Source organism: Prionailurus viverrinus, chromosome B3 (genome assembly GCF_022837055.1).
Source record: "Prionailurus viverrinus isolate Anna chromosome B3, UM_Priviv_1.0, whole genome shotgun sequence".
Taxonomy (NCBI): Eukaryota; Metazoa; Chordata; class Mammalia; order Carnivora; family Felidae; genus Prionailurus; species Prionailurus viverrinus.
Window position 1 is genome coordinate 28,637,963 of NC_062566.1, and position 18,360 is coordinate 28,656,322.

The 18,360-nt window shown below is 38.7% G+C and overlaps 1 protein-coding gene across 2 annotated transcripts in view; it reads right to left on the reverse strand.

Moving 5' to 3' along the window:
* Positions 1-18,360, reverse strand: part of BBS4 (Bardet-Biedl syndrome 4) — a 56,488-nt gene that overhangs the window by 15,905 nt on the left and 22,223 nt on the right. Inside the window, exons 1-5 of one of the 2 annotated variants that reach the window (XM_047863694.1) lie at positions 7,853-8,187; positions 5,392-5,471; positions 2,881-2,944; positions 1,385-1,496; positions 329-401 (exon numbers count right to left, since the gene is read on the reverse strand). In XM_047863694.1, coding sequence (XP_047719650.1) covers positions 329-401; positions 1,385-1,496; positions 2,881-2,944; positions 5,392-5,471; positions 7,853-7,892 — 369 coding nt within the window. In that variant the 5' untranslated portion in view covers positions 7,893-8,187. Of the gene's footprint in view, positions 1-328; positions 402-1,384; positions 1,497-2,880; positions 2,945-5,391; positions 5,472-7,852; positions 8,188-18,360 lie in introns of those variants that run through there. The other variant, XM_047863693.1, reaches the window with a different exon arrangement.

An 18,360-nucleotide genomic window follows, 5' to 3' on the forward strand; every position in this document is an offset into this window, starting at 1 on the left:
CACTTTTACACAAGTATTATTGATATTTCAGAACTCCAATGATAAAGAGAAAATCCTCAAAGCTTCTAGAGAGGAAAGTGGAGTTAATCAACAAGTAGCAGACTGGTAACAGACTGCCAGAAAACCATGCAGCAATGTCTGCTAAGTTATGAGGAAACATGGTTTGGTTTTTGATCTTATACTTAGCTAAATCATCAATCAAGTGTGAGGATAAAATAAAGACATTTGGGGCATGTAGGAATTCAGTAACAGTAACAAGACAGCCATATGACAAATGGAACCATCAGCAGGTCACTAATAACAAAGAACTTTAAAGTTCTCTACTTACCCAATCTGTCTGGTTAAGTTTAGCTGCTTCATTATATACTTCAATGGCAGCTTTATGTTTTCCCAAAAGAAATCTATGGGAGAAATACATTTTCTGTAATTGTTAACTAAAAGTTTTACAGGACTAACTCCACTAGTCCCCCATTTGACTCATATTCCATCCGGCAGAGAAATCTGGAAGCCCCTGCCTTATTAGCTGGCTGTGCTGTTTTGGCCGGTGAGGCTGGTCTCTATCAGTCACAGAAGCTCTTTTGGTAGGGACTGCACTGATAGCTATTCCAGGGTCTTGGCCTCATTCTACACCACTTTTAGTGAAAGTCTTCTATAATTTATTTTCCACAATGTACCACACATGTAGAACAAAAAAGAAACAAACTGGTATATATACCAGTTAAACAGGAGCTGCCATCATTTATTATCACCGTCTATTATAGGGACATGCCCTTCCCTTCCAAGACTAAATCTCTTTCCTCAACCTTGATTCTGGAGGGAGGCAAAGGCAAACCGGGCTCTATACAAAGGAAGTGCAAGTATGAATGACAAGGTAGGTAAGAAAGTGGGGGTAGAAACCCCATGGGACACTTTACAGCTCCAGAGTAGAAAAATAGTGTACCCATCAGCTTAGAAAGACTTTGGAGGTTGCTTGCATGGAGGCACCATTAGGGCATTCACTCAACAAACACTTACTGAAACTTACTATGTCAAGTATTATACCAAGTGTTGGAACAGTACATGAAAAACATTCCATGGGTTGCCAATAAGATTAGGGGACTGAGGGCACAAGATGTCCCTATTTATATGATAAACAGTATCAGTGTTCCCCCCATCAAACTAGACTATACAATGTTTAAAATACTCAACTCCTTTATACTTGTTGACTTATTTTCTCAAGTTTCAAAATTAATCCACTCTTCAAAGGGGATCCCCATATATCTACTAAGCCACTCTCCCTCTACGTATCAGGTTGATCAGGCTGTCAGAAGCAGGCTCGGACTGAGAACGCATTTTACATCGTTCTCTGTGAGTGCCCAGGACTTCTGAGGCAACAAATACTCACAAAGATCTGGCCACCTGCTTGAGGTTATCAGCACACTGAGGGCTGAGAACAGCACACGTCTGAAAGAGTTCTAGGGATTCTTGGATATTTCCTTCCAGGCGAAATATTAATGCTGCCAAGGATAGAAAACACAGAAAAAACTCATCACATTCTAGGAAGAACAGAGTCTGGTATCAGAAAAACTGAAGAAGGAGGAGTAAGAAATCATACCAAAGAAATCTTTTGGATAATTGTATCTTTAATACAATCAGCTCAGACCTCAGGTAGGCTGAAACAAGTAGCAGAGTTGCTGACAATCTAAAACCTTTTTAAATAAGGTATCTCAGGGGCGCCTGGGTGGCTCAGTCGGTTAAGCGGCCGTCTTCGGCTCAGGTCATGATTTCGTAGTCCGTGAGTTCGAGCCCCGCATCGGGCTCTGTACTGACAGCTCAGAGCCTGGAACCTGTTTCAGATTCTGTGTCTCCCTCTCTCTGACCCTCCCCCATTCATGCTCTGTCTGTCTCTGTCTCAAAAAATAAATAAACATTAAAAAAAAATTTTTTTTTAAAGTAAAAAAAAAAAAAAAAGGTATCTCAAACCTACCTGCCCCTCTACCCAGTACCCACCATGCAGATAGTCAGGTGCCTTGAAAGTTATCCCACAAATTCTTCATAATAAGAACATTCCTGGTCTTCCCTGTCAAACACTCTATTTATCATAATTCAGACTTCCATCTAGGAGTTTCCAGAGTACACCCAAACAGGACAAGTGAAATCAAAAAGATTCTGGCCAAGAATGCACTAATATTTCAGACTTGATTTTCAGTAACGCAACCTATTGGAATCAGTAATTTTTCCCAGGCCTGAGTTTTCAGAAGAATTTTCGTGTTTAAGTATTATGAGGCACTGTGAGTCTGGCACCTGTAATACTGGGAATAAAAAAGCACTTTTCTTGCCATGATGTCCTAGATGTGTCAAGTATCCTGCAAATGTCATAAAATTACATATTAATCTGAAGACTACCAATCCACTGAATGGTAAACAAAACTGTTCATTTATACCAAAGAGTCAGTGGTTCCTGTATTTGGTTTCTGATGAATTTCATCTACTTTCCACCTCATCCTGTATACCTCTAGGCTTCTTCTCTTCATCCTAACGCCCTTATAAAAAATCCTCAAGGCTTCCGTCATCTTCTGTAGCCTGACTACAAAGGACAGTTCCAAAAGCCCTTCTGGGCTTGAAGCTGCTGCCTGAGGCAGGAACCCTAACATCCATTCTGAAAACATTAGCCAGACACTGGAAAAGGGGGAAAGAACGGCAGCAAATTTTTTCTAACAGAACTAGTCATTTCTGAGGTCAAATCCAGCATAAGAATTATGTTCTGATTTCAAAAAACATAATACTGAATAAGATCTTTGTAGAACATTTGAATTTAAAGTGTTTCATAAGTTGTTTGCTCTTCTTTTGAAACCTAGGCCAAGAATGCATTTTCCTAGCAAGAAGAGAACTATGTCTTACCTTGGACATAGATAGCATATTCACATAACCCCTGAGTCTCCTGAAGCTGCTCTTTGATAACAGCCTGAAAGAGGAAGAAAAATACTGGTAAGTCATGGTTAGGTGTCCTGAAGTGGATTTTTTGTTTTAATTTTTTTTTAATGTTTATTTATTTTTGAGAGAGAGAAAGAGTGCAAGTTGGGGACGGGCAGAGAGAGAGGGAGACACAGAATGAATCCAAAGCAGGCTCCAGGCTCTGAGCTAATAGCACAGAGCCTGACGCGGGGCTCAAACCCACAAACTGTGAGATCATGACCTGAGCTGAAGTCAGACGCTTAACCGACTGAGCCACCCAGGCGCCCCAGTGTCCTAAAGTGTTTTTAAGAAAAGTAGAGGTGGACAAGGAGCATATATAAGAAATCTAGTATATAAATAATTACTAACAACGTTCACTTGGAATTTTTTTAAATCTCAACTCTTTTATGGTTACTTACTATAGAACAGGGGTCAGCCAACTATGGCCCACAGGCCAAATCTGAGCCAAACGGACTATTTTTGTACAGCTCTCAAGCTGAGTATTTTCCTATTTTAAAGGGTTATAAAAAAAAAAAAAAAGAGAGAGAGAGAGAGAAGATGAAGAATATGAAAGAGACTGTGGCCAACAAAGTCCAAAATATTTACTATCTGGCCCTTACAGAAAAAGTCTGTCAACCCCTGTCTAGAATCTTACTAGGCAAGCTAAGGGGAATAGGAAGATTTCCAGGCACCATTATAGATGCTAGGGGCTCTCTGATGAGCAAAACACAGGTTCTTCCTTGCTCCTGCGACAGGCTAAGCTTGGGATGCTATAGGAGCACCTGAGTCTAACTTAGAGAATCAAAGAAGGCTTTCTGGAGTAAACAGTTTCAAATCCTGTGTTGGCAGCGGTGGAGGAGAAGCCGAGATGACTAAGAGAGTCCGAGAGAGAAGGGCCTCAAACACCAGGCTAAAAATGTTGAGAGCAATGGGAGAATCTTGGTAAGTTTTAAACAGGAGGTAACCTGATTCAATTTGCTCTATAGAAAAGTCATTTTGGAAGCACTGATGAAAACAGATGGAAAGGAGGCAAGATCGGTATAAGAATTCCTGTGATAATTTAAACAAAAATTATGGGAATTAACTAAGGCATGGAGAGGGAATGAAGTGGACAATTTCAAGAGATAGTAAACAAGGATCACCAAAACTTAATGATTATCTATATTATATTAGGAAAAATGGGTCAGAGGAGCCTGACAGACAGATGAGTGAATGATGGTACCTAGCCCCGAGACAGGGTACAAGAGAAGGAATAGGTTTGGAGGAAAGCAGATAAATTCAGTTACAGAAGAGCTGAATTTGAAATACTTGTGAAGCATTAGTAGGTATCAGATTAGTTTGAAGATCAGGAAGAGGTGTGTGAAATGAGCTGAGAAAGGGGCCAAGGATAGGACCTAGGAACATCTCCAATGCTTAAGAAATAAACAAGGAAGAGATGCCAAAAACAGGAAACAGAGAAAGTTGTCAAAAAAGGAAAAGGGGCAGTGCCTAGGTAGCTCAGTGGATTAAGCATCTGACTCTTGATTTCAGCTCAGGTCAGGATCTCACAGTTCATGAGATTGAGCCCCAGGTCAGCCTCTGCGCTGTAATCTACAAGGGATTGTCTCTCCCTCTCTCTCTCTCCCCCTCCTCTCCTGTCTCTCTCAAAATGGTCTCTCCTCTCTCTCTCAAAATAAATAAACTTAAAAAAAAAAAAAACAACAGGAAAAGGGAAAAAAGAAAAGGATAGTAATATCACAAAAGGAAAGAAAGAACCCTTTTAAGATTCATACTGGTACTAACCATTTCTAGTTCTATACATTGCCATAGGTACAAATGCCACGGGTAAAACTTTGAAACTATAACCTTAGAAGCATGACAAAGTTCCAAATGCCATAAGACAGTTTCAAGGATATATTTTGCATGTTAATACTATTGTCTGCCAGCAAGTATATAACATATATAGTATGTTTCCAAAGATATAGTTTAGAGAAAAAGGAAATACAAATCGTTTTTAAATATACAAATGATGATCAAGTTCATCAAAATAAGAGAATTATAAAACTCAATGAAATACCATTTTTCACCTATCCAGAGATGAGAAAGTTAAATACTACGCTGTGTTGAACACTGGCCATTCACCATGAGACCAACAAGTCCCAGCGAGTGGCTGCTCCTTTACCCTGGTCTTGAAATGAGAAGACACATGGAGCACACATGAATCTGACCCCCAGCCTGTAGTCAGACCCAACCAACCCACAGCCAATCTGGAGGCCCATGAGCAATAATTAAATGTCTACTGTTAGAAGCCACTGAAATTTTGAGGTTGTTAACAGCATTATCCTAGCAAAAGCTAACCAATATACACAGTGTGGGGAAACAGGAATTCATACGTTATTAGTGGGATTTAAGAGCCACAATTGTTAGCTATCTAACCAAAGCCTGCCTCTCATGGTCTCTGTCATTACAATCTCTCACCTTGCACGCTTCATAATCCTTCCGTATATAGTGAAGATGTATCAACCAGTTCTGCTTCTCCAAAATAGGAAACTCTTGAGCTGGTGAGCATATTTTGACAAAACAAACATAATAGCCATTGTTAGATTTTCTCCTTTAGCATCGTGCTCACATTTAACCATAAGCCTATGGCAGTATTGCATTAAATTCTTCATGCTGTTGACCACAAGAATGTACAGGTTTTTAAACTAATAGATATTTGTCCTACTATTACACATTGAATATAGGCTTCTCAGTTTTTTGTGGCTCATAGTGTCAGTTTCTCAAATGGTAACTTGGCCTGAAAAAAATAAAATAATTCTTTTGTTACTTCTCTCTCTCTCCCTGGTTACTGAAGGTGAATACAAAGAATTTCTAAGAAATATTTCAGGAATGTTACCAACAAAAAAATACATAACACAGTTAACATCCCATCTGATAGATCAGAGGACCAAAAAGAGTTAAATATGGTCCTAGCAATAACAAGGTAAAACATTATACTGTTGTCCAGGAATGAGAAGGCAACAATGACCAAAAAAATCTATTTGAGCCACTGAAAATGATTCATGATAAACCATAAAATGAGTTACTATCCTTCGAATTCAAAGGATTAAAAATATGGGTAAAAATTCATTAAGAAGTTATTTTTCTATGAAAGAAAGAGAAGGGTTCATACCAACCTCAGAATAGTTGTGAGGAAGGGGGTGGGAGGAAAGTTAAAAAGGAGGGACTTCAGCTCATTAATGCTTTCATTTCTCAAAAAAGAATAAAAATCTCTAAAGTATACATAACTACATTTTTTTAATTTGTTAAATCTGGCCAGTGAGTACACAGATGTTTGTATTTTTTAATGCACTTTAATATATATTTGAGATATTCCCTTTTAAAAACATAAAAGAAAGGGAATAGCAGGAAACAAGATGGAAATGATTTCTAATTATTTGTAATCATTCTGTTCCAGAATCTTAGGAGATACATCAAGGCAAAAGCTAACACTTATAGGTCCATAATATAACAGGAAGGAAAAGAAGTTTCCTGTGACCCCGAGTTAATGGTGTCAGAACACAATAACAAAGTATTGCTGCTTAGTCCTTCCCAAGAACAGGGATTGTCAATGGAATTTATAAGGTAAAATTGTGACAGAAAGAATGGGTATGGTTTCATATGCCAAAAGGAAAAGAAGGTAAAGTGTTCAACAGCACTATACTCTTCACCTTCCAAAAACCCACACTCTGAGTGGGACTGCCCTTCTTCCTAGTTGAGATTCTCTGATGACTTCTGCTTCCTTCCTTCTTTCCTTAAGCTCCCTCAACTGTCAGATCTTAGCCTTTCATGTTCTGCCTAACCACTTCCAGAATTAAATTTCCTACAAAAGGCCATACTGATCACCAAGTTTAGAGATGGGTGTGGGTGCTCGTGCACACATGTCAAGTGGGTAAAGAAATACACCATGATGAATAGTTCTGGGGCAAGTGGATTACTGAGTAATCTTGGGCCAAGTCTCATTTGTATGGCCTATTCCTCTGTCACATGCCCCCTGAAGGGAAAGAGTGAAAGGAGACACTGAAACCTTTGAGTTTAAAATATGACTAAGTATCATTGCTTCTACAGCTTCAGGCTATAGACAAAATTCATAAAATGTAAATCAGAGTTTTGCTATTTTTAAATTTTCACAATAAAAGATGAGTAATTTTTTGTTTTTCCTGGATAAAGAATGGAGGAAAAAAATATTCAATCTGTAAGATAATTTAAGAGCCCAGAGGCCCATGAAATGCAAACCTAGGGATTAAAAGAAGGGAAGCCATCGCCAAATCTAGCTTAAAGGTCATTTCACACTCCTGGAGATATAATTTGTCTAAAAGCTAAGAGAATTCTAGCTTCATCAAAGACTGGAATTTCACTGTCCTATTTCTAACTGTGTGATCTTGGGAAATATAGTTTCCTCATCTATAAAATAGAGACTCATTCATTCATTCATTCAACAAATATTCACTGAGCACCTACCATGTACCAGGCCCTATTCTAGGCATTGACAATACAAAAGTGAACCAAACTGACCTCCTGCCTTAAATCAGCGGGGACAAGATTGGGGGTAAGTCAGAGAGTGCTAACAGAAGGGGCAGATGATAATAAAGGAAGTTTTATAGGAGTGATATTTTTCTACAAAAGCAGAGAAGGACAAGGAGTACAGGTAAGGGGTTACACATTTAAATAGGAAGGTCAAGGAATAAAATATCCTCACACAGTTGTGAGGACTGAATAACAATATATATAAAGAGGTTCAAATTCTGGCATATAGTTAAGCTCTACCTACAGAAGCGTTAGCTGTCGCTGCTATTATTTTTAATATCTGCATTATTATTTATTTTCTAAGATGAGGGAATTCTGGATGCCTTAGAAATCCCTAGAGTCTGTAAGTCTTGAGTCTATGTTAGAATTTTACCTGTAAATGTGTAAGTTGAATTTCTTGTATCCCAAATCATTGCTCACTCCAATTCCCGCTACAAACAGGGGTACTGGTTCTTACATGCTTTCACCAAGTATTATGACAATTACCTATGTGAAAGATCCTCTAAAAAAAGATAGACATGTAAAGGCAAAGCACAGCCTCCTCTATTTTACAGCAGAGCAGGGCAGTCATCTCTGATGCTACACCTCAAGAGCCTCTATTATCACAGAGGTCAGGTGGCCGGCTGATGAGATGAAGACAAGGTAATGCCTTTCAGCCGCTGCACCTCATTCCTATCTCCAGTTCCCACCCTGCCCCTCCACCATCACTGAGGCAGTAGGGGTGGAAAGCTGGCAACCTGGCAACCATACTCCCTTGGCCCTTCTATTCTCCTGCCCCCATTCTACTCTTTTGTGACATCTCTCCTCTTTCTTTCCCCTCTAAGGATACACCAGACTTCTATCTTAAACAATCACACAACCAAATAAACATAACAGTACAAGAATTCTTCTCCCTTGTAATTTGTCCTAGGGGCCAAAGTCTCTTAGTAATGGCCCTAACTCAAATTTTTATCTTAAACTTTGATCAGTGCTAGGGAATAACATACCAGAAAAATGAAAGCTGAGCAGAAAATTATTGTGCCTTGAATTCTTAGCTGAAAAATCTTCTAAAATAACTAAGACTTTTAGAAGTACATTATAAATGAACACTTCTTTGGTAAAGGATCTCTTCCCGGATAAGCAGACACATCACGCATGGTTTTTATATGTAGAATTCCCATCCTGATTCAATACCAGCCTTCTCTGGGACCTACAGCAAGTTATTTAACTTCTCTGGGCCTCCATTTCTCCCTCTATAATTTTCACTGGAAAACTACGAAAAATCTGAAAGTGGCCATTCAATAAATGTTAATTTCTTCATGTTATAACAGGACTTCTAACACTTTACTATCTCAATTTGGGACATGAAAAGATACAACAAGTCTTCTCCTGAGGTAAAGAAAACAAAAGTAAAAAGAAACTACTGGGACTACATCAAAATAAAAAAGCTTCTGGACAGCAAAGGAAATTAACAAAACTAAAAGACAATCTACTGAAATGGAGACGATATTTGCAAATGATATATCCAATAAGGGGTTAGTATCCAAAATACATAAAGAACTTATACAACTCAACACCAAAGAAATAATCCAATTTAAAAAATGGGCAAAAGACATGAACAGTCATTTCACCAAGAAAGACATACATGTGGCCAACCAACACATGAAAAAATGTTTAACTTCACTCATCATCAGGGAGATGCAAATCAAAACCACAATGAGATATTCTCACACCTGTCAGAATCAACAACACAAGAAACAACAAAACAAGTGCTGATGAGGATGTAGAGAAAATGGAACCCTCATGCACTGTTCATGGGAATAAAAACTGGTGCAGCCACTGTAGGAGACACTACGGAGGTTCCTCCAAAAATTAAAAATAGAACTACCATTATGATTCAGTAACTGTACTACTGGGTATTTACCCAAAGAATACAAAAAAGACTAATTTGAAGAGATATGCATCCCTATGTTTATGGCAGCATTATTTACAATACAAGATATGGAAGCAGCCCAAGTGTCCATCAATGGATAAAGAAGATGTGGTACATATATGCAATGAAATATTACTCAGCCATAAAAAAGATGAAATTTTACCATTTGTAACAACATGGATGGATATAGAAAGTATAATGCTAAGTGAAATAAGTCAGTCAGAAAAAGACAAATATCATATGATTTCACTCATATGTGGAATTTAAGAAACAAAACAAACAAAGGGAAAAAAAGAGAAACCAAAAAACAGACTCTTAACAGAGAGCAAATGGATAGACCAAAGGGGAGGGGGTGGGGGAATAGGGAAATAGGTAAAGAGTATTAAGAGTACATTTATCTTGGGATGCCTGGGTGACCTAGCTGGTTAAGCATCTGACTCCTGATTTTGGCTCAGGTTATGATCTTTTGTGAAACAGAGCCCCACGTCAGGCTCTGAGCCCACTTGGGATTCTCTCTCTCCCTCTCTCTGACCCTCTCTGCTGGCACTAACGCTCTCTCTCTAAATAAATAAATACTTTTAATTTTTGAAATGTCTATTTTTGAGAGCCAGGCAGTGAGAGTGGGAGAGGGCAGAGAGAAAATGGGACAGAGGATCCAAAGCAGGCTCCACGCTGACAGCAGAGAGCCCAATGCCAGGCTCAAACCCACAAACTGCAAGATCATGACCTGAGCCAAAGTCAGACACAAGCAACTGAGCCACCCTGGTACACCAAGAGTATACTTGTTTTGTTGAGCACTGAGTAATATATGGAATTGTCCAATCGCTATATTGTACACCTGAAATTAACATTAACACTGTACATGTACACTGGAATTAAAAGAAAAGAAAGATGACACATCTTGAAACAAATGTAAATGTAAGATATTTTTTTTACTATCAACTTGAGCTCTGTGATTATCAGTCAGGGTCTAACAAGGGACCATAAAAACCACCTGAGAATTTACAAAAGAGGGACTTCAATGCAGTGAACAGGTTAAGGGGCACCTGGGTGGATCAGTCAGTTAAGCGTCCGACTTCAGCTCAGGTCATGATTTTGCGGTCCATGAGTTCAAGCCCCACGTAAGGCTCTACACTATCATAACAGCTCAGAGCCTGGAGCCTGCTTCAGATTCTGTGTCTCCCTCTCTCTCTGCCCCTACCCCATGCTCGCTCAGGCTCTCTCTCTCTCTCAAAAAATACAGAACCATTAAAATACAAATTTTAAAAAAATTAAAAATTGGGGCGCCTGGGTGGCTCAGTCGGTTGAGCGGCCAACTTCGGCTCAGGTCATGATCTCGTGGTCCGTGAGTTCGAGCCCTGCGTCGGGCTCTGTGCTGACAGCTCAGAGCCTGGAGCCTGTTTCAGATTCTGTGTTTCCCTCTCTCTGACCCTCCCCCATTCATGCTCTGTCTCTCTCTCAAAAATAAGTAAACGTTAAAAAAAAATTAAAAATAAAAACAAGCAAAAACCTTAATATGTCTTTCACAAAAGAAATGACAAGTATATGAAAAAGCATTCAACTCACTTAGTCATAGGGACAATGCAAATAAAGTCATAATAAGATACTACAACATATCTACCAGCATGTCTAATATGAAAAAGACTGAGAGTAACAAATGTTAGTAAAAATTCAGGGCAATCAGAAATCTCATAATTGCTGGTGGGACAGTACAATTACACAACCACTTTGGCAGTCTCTCATAAAATTAAAATATACACTTTATATATGGCCCAGCAATTCCATTCCCTAGGTACTTACTGTAGAGAAATGAAAACACCTACCACACACACACAAAGATGTGTAAATGAATGTTCATAGAAGCTTTTACATGATAGTCAAAATCTGGAAACAACACAAATGTTCACCAGTAGGAGAATGGATAAAACGGTATATTCATTTATACATTGACACATTATACAGTACTTTAAAAAAATAAACTACTGATACATTATTGCAACATGGATGAATCTCAAAAACACTATGTTGAGGAAAAGATACCAAAAGCTACACAGTACATATCATATGATTCCCTCTGTATGAAGTTCAAGCACACACAAAATTAATTTACAGGGACAGAAATCAGAATACCCCCCTCTAGAGAACTGAAGGGAGGACTAACTGTAAAGGGGCACGAGGAAACTTTCTGGGTGATGAAAATGATCTGAGTGATGATTACATGAGTATATGTATGTGTCAAAATTCAATGGGGTGCCTAGCTGGCTCAGTTGGTTAAGCATCCAATTCTTGATTTCAGCTCAGGTCATTATCTCACAGGTTTGTTGAGTTTGAGCCCCATATCAGGCTCTGTGCACTGATAGTGCAGAGCCTGCTTGGGATTCTCTCTCTCCCTCTCTCTCTCTCAAAATAAATAAATAAATTTTCAAAAAAAATTCAAAATCTGGGCACTTAAGATTTGTAGATCTTATTAGCACTTCCATTTAAAACTTAGCATTGTGGGGCGCCTGGGTGGCGCAGTTGGTTAAGCGTCCGACTTCAGCCAGGTCACGATCTCGCGGTCCGTGAGTTCGAGCCCCGCATCAGGCTCTGGGCTGATGGCTCGGAGCCTGGAGCCTGTTTCCGATTCTGTGTCTCCCTCTCTCTCTACCCCTCCCCCGTTCATGCTCTGTCTCTCTCTGTCCCAAAAATAAATAAACATTGAAAAAAAATTTTTTTAAAAATAAAAATAAAAAATAAAATAAAATAAAACTTAGCATTGTTCCTCAAAAAAATCAAACAACAGTATATGGTCCAGCACCTCCACTCTGAGTAGATACCCAAAAGAAATGAAAGAAGGGAGCCTGTTTCTGCATTTGCTGCTAAGGTGCTTGGTCCTTCCAAGGAAGCTAAGGCCATGTTGGGGTAAAGCCCTCACTTCATCCTGTGAATAGCCTGGCCGCCAGCTGCCAGCCCAACACTTTCACCTGCATCTACTGGCCCCTCATCCTGCATAATGATGAGGTAACAGTTACAGAGATAAGATGAATGTTCTCATTAATGCAGCCAAAGTAAGTGCTGGACCTTTCTGACCAGGCTTGTGTGCAGAGGCTCTCACCATCGTCAACATGGAAGCCTCATCTGCAGTGAAAGGGTGGTGGACCTGCCCCGCAGGAAACCCTGCCCCCTCCACTACTGCTGCCTCAGCTGAGGAGAAGTGAAGCAAGGAGGGAAGAACCTGAGGAGTCTGATAACATGGGCTTTGGTCTATTTGACTAAACTTTTTTGTAACATATTCAATAAAAAGCTGGACTAAGGAAGGAAGGAAGAGAAAGAAGGAAGGAAAAGAAAAGAAAAGAAAGAGAGAAAGAAGGAAGGAAAAGAGAAAGAAAGAAAGAAAGAAAGAAAGAAAGAAAGATGAAATTAAAACAGGGATTCAAACAGACACTTGTACACCATGTTCATAGCAGTGTTACTGACAGTAGCCAGAAAGTGGAAGCAACTCAAATATCAACAGCTGAATGGATAAACCAAATGTGGTATATACATACAATGGAATATTATTCAGCCTTAAAAAGGAATACAATTCCAACACCTGCTACAACATGGATGAACCTTGAAGGTATACATTGCTAAATATAATAAGCCAGACACAAAGGACAAATATTATATGATTCCACTTATATGAGGTATACCTAAGCAAATTCATAGAGACAGAAAATAGAATGGTGTTGAATAAAGAAAATGTGATACACACACACAAACACACACACACACCAGGAATATTATTCAGCCGTAAAAAAGAAGGAAAGTTCTTCCATTTGTGAAATAGATTGACCTTGTGCACGTTAAGTCAAATAAAGTCATTGAGAAAGATAAACACTGCATGATCACATTGATATGTGGAATCTAAAAAAAAAAAAAAAAAATTGAACTCATAGAGTACAGATTGGTGGTTACCAGAGGTAGGAGTGGAGGGTGGGCAAAACGCATAAAGAGAGTCAAAAGGTGTAAATGTTCAGTTATATGACAAATAAGTTCTGGGATGTAATGTACAGCATAGTGACTCAAGTAACTCAACTCAAAGTTGGTAAGAGATGAGATCTTAAAAGCTCTCATCACACACAAATATACACAAAAATTCTGTAATTATACGAGGTGATAGATTTTAACTAAACTTATTGCGGTATCATTTTGCAATATACGTATCTATCAAATCATCATATTGTATACCTAAAATCAATACAATGTTGTATGTCAATTATAACTCAATAAAACTGGAAGGGGTACCTTGGTGGCTCAATCAAACATCTGACTGGCTTTTTTTTTTTTTTAATGTTTATTTTTGAGAGAGAGAGAGAGAGAGAGAGAGCTGGGGAGGGGCAGAGAGAGAGAGGGAGACAGACTCTGAAGCAGGCTCCAGGCTCTGAGCTGTCAGCACAGAGTCTGATGTGGGGCTTGAACTCACGAACTGTGAGATCATGACCTGAGCTGAAGTCAGCCACTTAATCAAATAAGCCACCCAGGCGCCCCGAGCATCTGACTCTTAATTTTGGCTCGGGTTGTGATCCCAGGGTCGTGGGATAGAGCACTGTGCCAGGCTCCGCGCTGAGCATGGAGCCTGCTTAAGATATCCTTTCTCTCTCTCCCTCTGCCCCTCTCCCCTACTAGTGCTCTTGCTGTCTCTAAAATAAAAGAAAAAAATAAAAATTAAAAATTAAATAAAATTAAATAAATAAAATAAAATAAAACTGGAAAAAAAGAAAAAGAAAGTAGAATGGTGGTTGCCAGGTGTTGAGGGAAGGGAGTAATGGAGAGTTATTGTTTAATGGGTACAAAGTTCCAGTTGGAGAAGATGGAAAAGTTTGGAGATGGATGGTGGTGACAGTTGCAGAACAATGTGAACGTACTTAATGCCACAGAACTGTATATTTAAAAATGGTTAAAATGATAAATTTTAGGGGCACCTGGGTGGCGCAGTCGGTTAAGCATCTGACTTCAGCCAGGTCACGATCTCACGGTCCGTGAGTTCGAGCCCCGCGTCAGGCTCTGGGCTGATGGCTCGGAGCCTGGAGCCCGTTTCCGATTCTGTGTCTCCCTCTCTCTCTGCCCCTCCCCCGTTCATGCTCTGTCTCTCTCTGTCCCAAAAATAAACGTTGAAAAAAAAATGTTTTAAAAAAAAGTAATATTAAAAAAAAAAGATAAATTTTATGTTCTATATATTTTACCACAATAAAAAAGATGCCAATGCTCAGCTCAATTTAATCAGTGCAGTGGCAGCGCAAAAGCCAGATTACAATAGACTAGGAAAACAGGGTTGAATACATGGAGACAAGAGAACTATCCCTTCAAAAAGCAAAAAGCAAATCAATAAAAGTCATTCACTGTTACAGTAGAAACAGTAAAGTGAGAGAACTGTCAATGAAAGATGCTGTGAGAGCAATTTCATGCGGATTGTAAACTAAATTAGACAACATCGAAATAACCTTCTAACTCTACAACTCTCTATACACAAGAACTAAAACACAGAAAAAGGGAAATGTATTAATTAAGTCAAAAGCATGTATCTATATGGAGCACTTGGGTGGCTCAGTCGGTGTCCAACTTTGGCTCAGGTCATGATCTCATGGTTTGTGGGTTCAAGCCTTGCATTGGCCTCTGTGCTGACAATTCAGAGCCTGGAGCCTGCTTCAGATTCTGTGTCTCCCTCTCTCTCTACCTCTCCCCCACTTGCACTCTGACTCTCTCTCAAAAAAATAAATATTAATAAAAAAAATTTTTTAAAGCATGTCTATAAAATCATTACTGAGAACCAAATATACAGATAGTAATTAGTCCGTAAAAGAAATTGTTACACATAGTATAGGAAATGACCTATTTCCAGAATATCTGTAACATTCCCAACCTCCACAACCTTTAAATTCCTTAAGGTTTTAAGAATTACTGACAACTTAAAAATACTCTATGGGGGGTGCCTGGGTGGCGCAGTCGGTTAAGCGTCCGACTTCAGCCAGGTCACGATCTCGCGGTCCGTGAGTTCGAGCCCCGCGTCAGGCTCTGGGCTGATGGCTCGGAGCCTGGAGCCTGTTTCCGATTCTGTGTCTCCCTCTCTCTCTGCCCCTCCCCCGTTCATGCTCTGTCTCTCTCTGTCCCAAAATAAATAAAAAACGTTGGAAAAAAAAAATACTCTATGGAAGCACCCAAATATTCATCAACAAATAAACTGATAAACAAAATGTGGTATATACACACAATGGAATATTATTCAGCCTTAAAAGGGAATGAAATTCTGTACAACATGGATGAACCCTGAGAACATAAAAAAGACACAAATAGACAAATACTGTATGATTTTGCTTATATGAAACATCTAGAAGGGGCAAATTCAGAGACAGAAAATAGAACAGAGGTTAGCAGGGGTTAGAGGTAAGGGGGAAATGGAAAGTTATTATTTAACGGGTACATAGTTTCTGTTTGGGGTGATGAAAAAGGTTTTGAAATAGAAGGTGATGGTTGTACAACATAGTGAATATAATTAATGCCACCGAACTGTACACTTAAAAATGGTTACATATATCTTTTGCCACAATAAAAAAATTTTTTTCTTCTATTAAAAAAATACTCTGAAAGCAAACCTCAAGCTGAGTTAAGTTTCTCACAAGTAAATATATTGCCTCAGGTTGCAGACAAAACTCATCCTGGGCTATAGCCACCCCAAAATGGAAAAGGTCTCCAATGGAAATTCCTCTAAGAAAGGAAATATACCCATGAAGGAAATCAATTCACTCACCTCAATGATGGATAAGGTCCTCAATTGAAAGCCAGAGGAAAGTCACCTGAGGTCATTCATAAGGAGAAATGAAGAGGACTTAAGTAGCCCCATGTAGGATATTATTTTCTCAGAACCATCAAGTAATTCTGATAAACAATTCCAAATAAGAAGTTGCTTGTTCTTGAAAAAGTCCAGATATATTTGGACAAAAATCCCAAATAGGAAGTTGTTTACCCTTTCCACAGTTGGCACTCACTACCCTCAAGACTAGAGTCAAACCAGGATATGAGCCTCTCAGGCTGAGGGGTGTGGTTGGGGGACAACATCCAAATCCAGACACAGAGCTTCTCAGTCAAAATGCCTTCAATTACTGCTTGGTCAGATGAAGTCTTTCTGCTTGTTAATCCAACTTCTGTGTGAATTCCTTATTTTAAGTTATTAACTTCCTACCTTCTATTTTCAAGTGTCATACTATTTATTTAACCAGAGCAATGATTTTCAACTAGGAACAATTTTGCACCCTAGAGACATACGGCAATACCTGGAGATGTTCAGTTGTCACAACTGGGCACTACTAACCTGCATTAGGTAGAGGATACGGATGCTGTTAACATCCTACAATATATAGGACCTCTCCCACAGGAAAGAACTCATCATGTCCAAAATGTCAATACTGCCAAGGTTGAGAATATCTGAACTACAGGTTAATAAGACATCTAAAGACTTCACAGTGAAATGTGAAAGCTTTTTGTTCAAAATACTACTTTAATTTTTAATTTGCCAATTAAAGTTCATTAAATCTTAAGGTTGACATTTTTCCTGTTTATACTTCCTTATATTTTCCAAATTTCTATGATGAAGTTATACTGATTTTCTCATCAGAAAACCATAAACTTATATTTTAAAATAAAAACCAGGGTCCTTTCCTTTTTCTTTCATAGTCTATTTGCCTAAAAATAATTTTCCTTCAGGTGGGCTTTGTATATTCTTGCTACTTACATTTTATTCTTTATTGCTCTGTATCTGGAGTAGGAGTGAACAAAATTTGAGTTTACTGTACCATCTTTACTGGCAGCCCAATTTGACATCAGAATTCAAGAGAAATTACTGAGTAATATTAAACCAAGTTTTATACAAAACAATTTTCTGATATCCTATTCTTCACAATCATTTCTCAAACCTGTACAATGTAAAATGTGTGATTCAGATATTTACACTATATAAAATGTTTTTATCATAAAAGGCAAAGGAAAGTAAAAGAGAAGTAATCAATAGCAGCACTACAAGCAGAGAGTCAGAATAGACCCAAAAAGAAAAACAGAGACAGAGCAGATGATGACAGAAACAGAAGCAAGAAATCATAGCAGCTGATTTCTAAAAACACTGTGTTGAAGGGAGGAGTCTGACGGCTTCCTGGGCATTCGTATTTGCTCCTGTATCCATACACCACTTAACTTCTCTGAGCGTCTGTGCTCTGCAACCAGCATTGATTACCCCTGGACTCCTCAAAATTCACTCCCTATCAGCTGATTAAACTAATCAATGGTAATCCTATCTCCCTTGTCCAAGACTGGCAGGCCTATCAATCTGATCCAATGAAAAGAGTATTCCTAAGAGGTTCTGGGAAAAGAAGGCCTTTCTTATTTTTAAAAGAGAACAATGGGAAGCCAGACCATATCTCTGGCATTGGGAAAATGGATCCAGAATGCCATTGGCAGCTTTAACTTCAGGAAAATACAGGCACGAGAGGCAGAAAGAACTCAGGGCTTCATATGTCACTGAACTGCTTGACCAGCCCTAGAGCCCATTCTAATTCTTGACTTCCTCTTATGTTAACCGAAAAAATTCCTTATTGTTTAAGCCACTGAGTTGGATTTTCTGTTATTTACTGCTAAAAGCAACTCAGGTAAAACAAGGTCTGAAAAAGATGAGCCCATCCCTCTTACAATCCTGTATTACATATTTCTTACTGCTATTATTTTGTGGACATCATAAAAATAATATGGAGAGATATGCTGTAGATACTCATGTTAATAGTAAAAATATAAATGGTAATTTTGTAGAGCAACTTGGCAGAATTATTAAAATTTTAAGTGTGCATACTTTTCCCAGATGGCCATTATACCAAATAGTGAAAAATTAAAAACAATTTAACTTTTTAATTTTTTTTAATGTTTATTTGTTCTTGAGAGAGAGACAGAGCACGAGTGGGAGAGGGGCA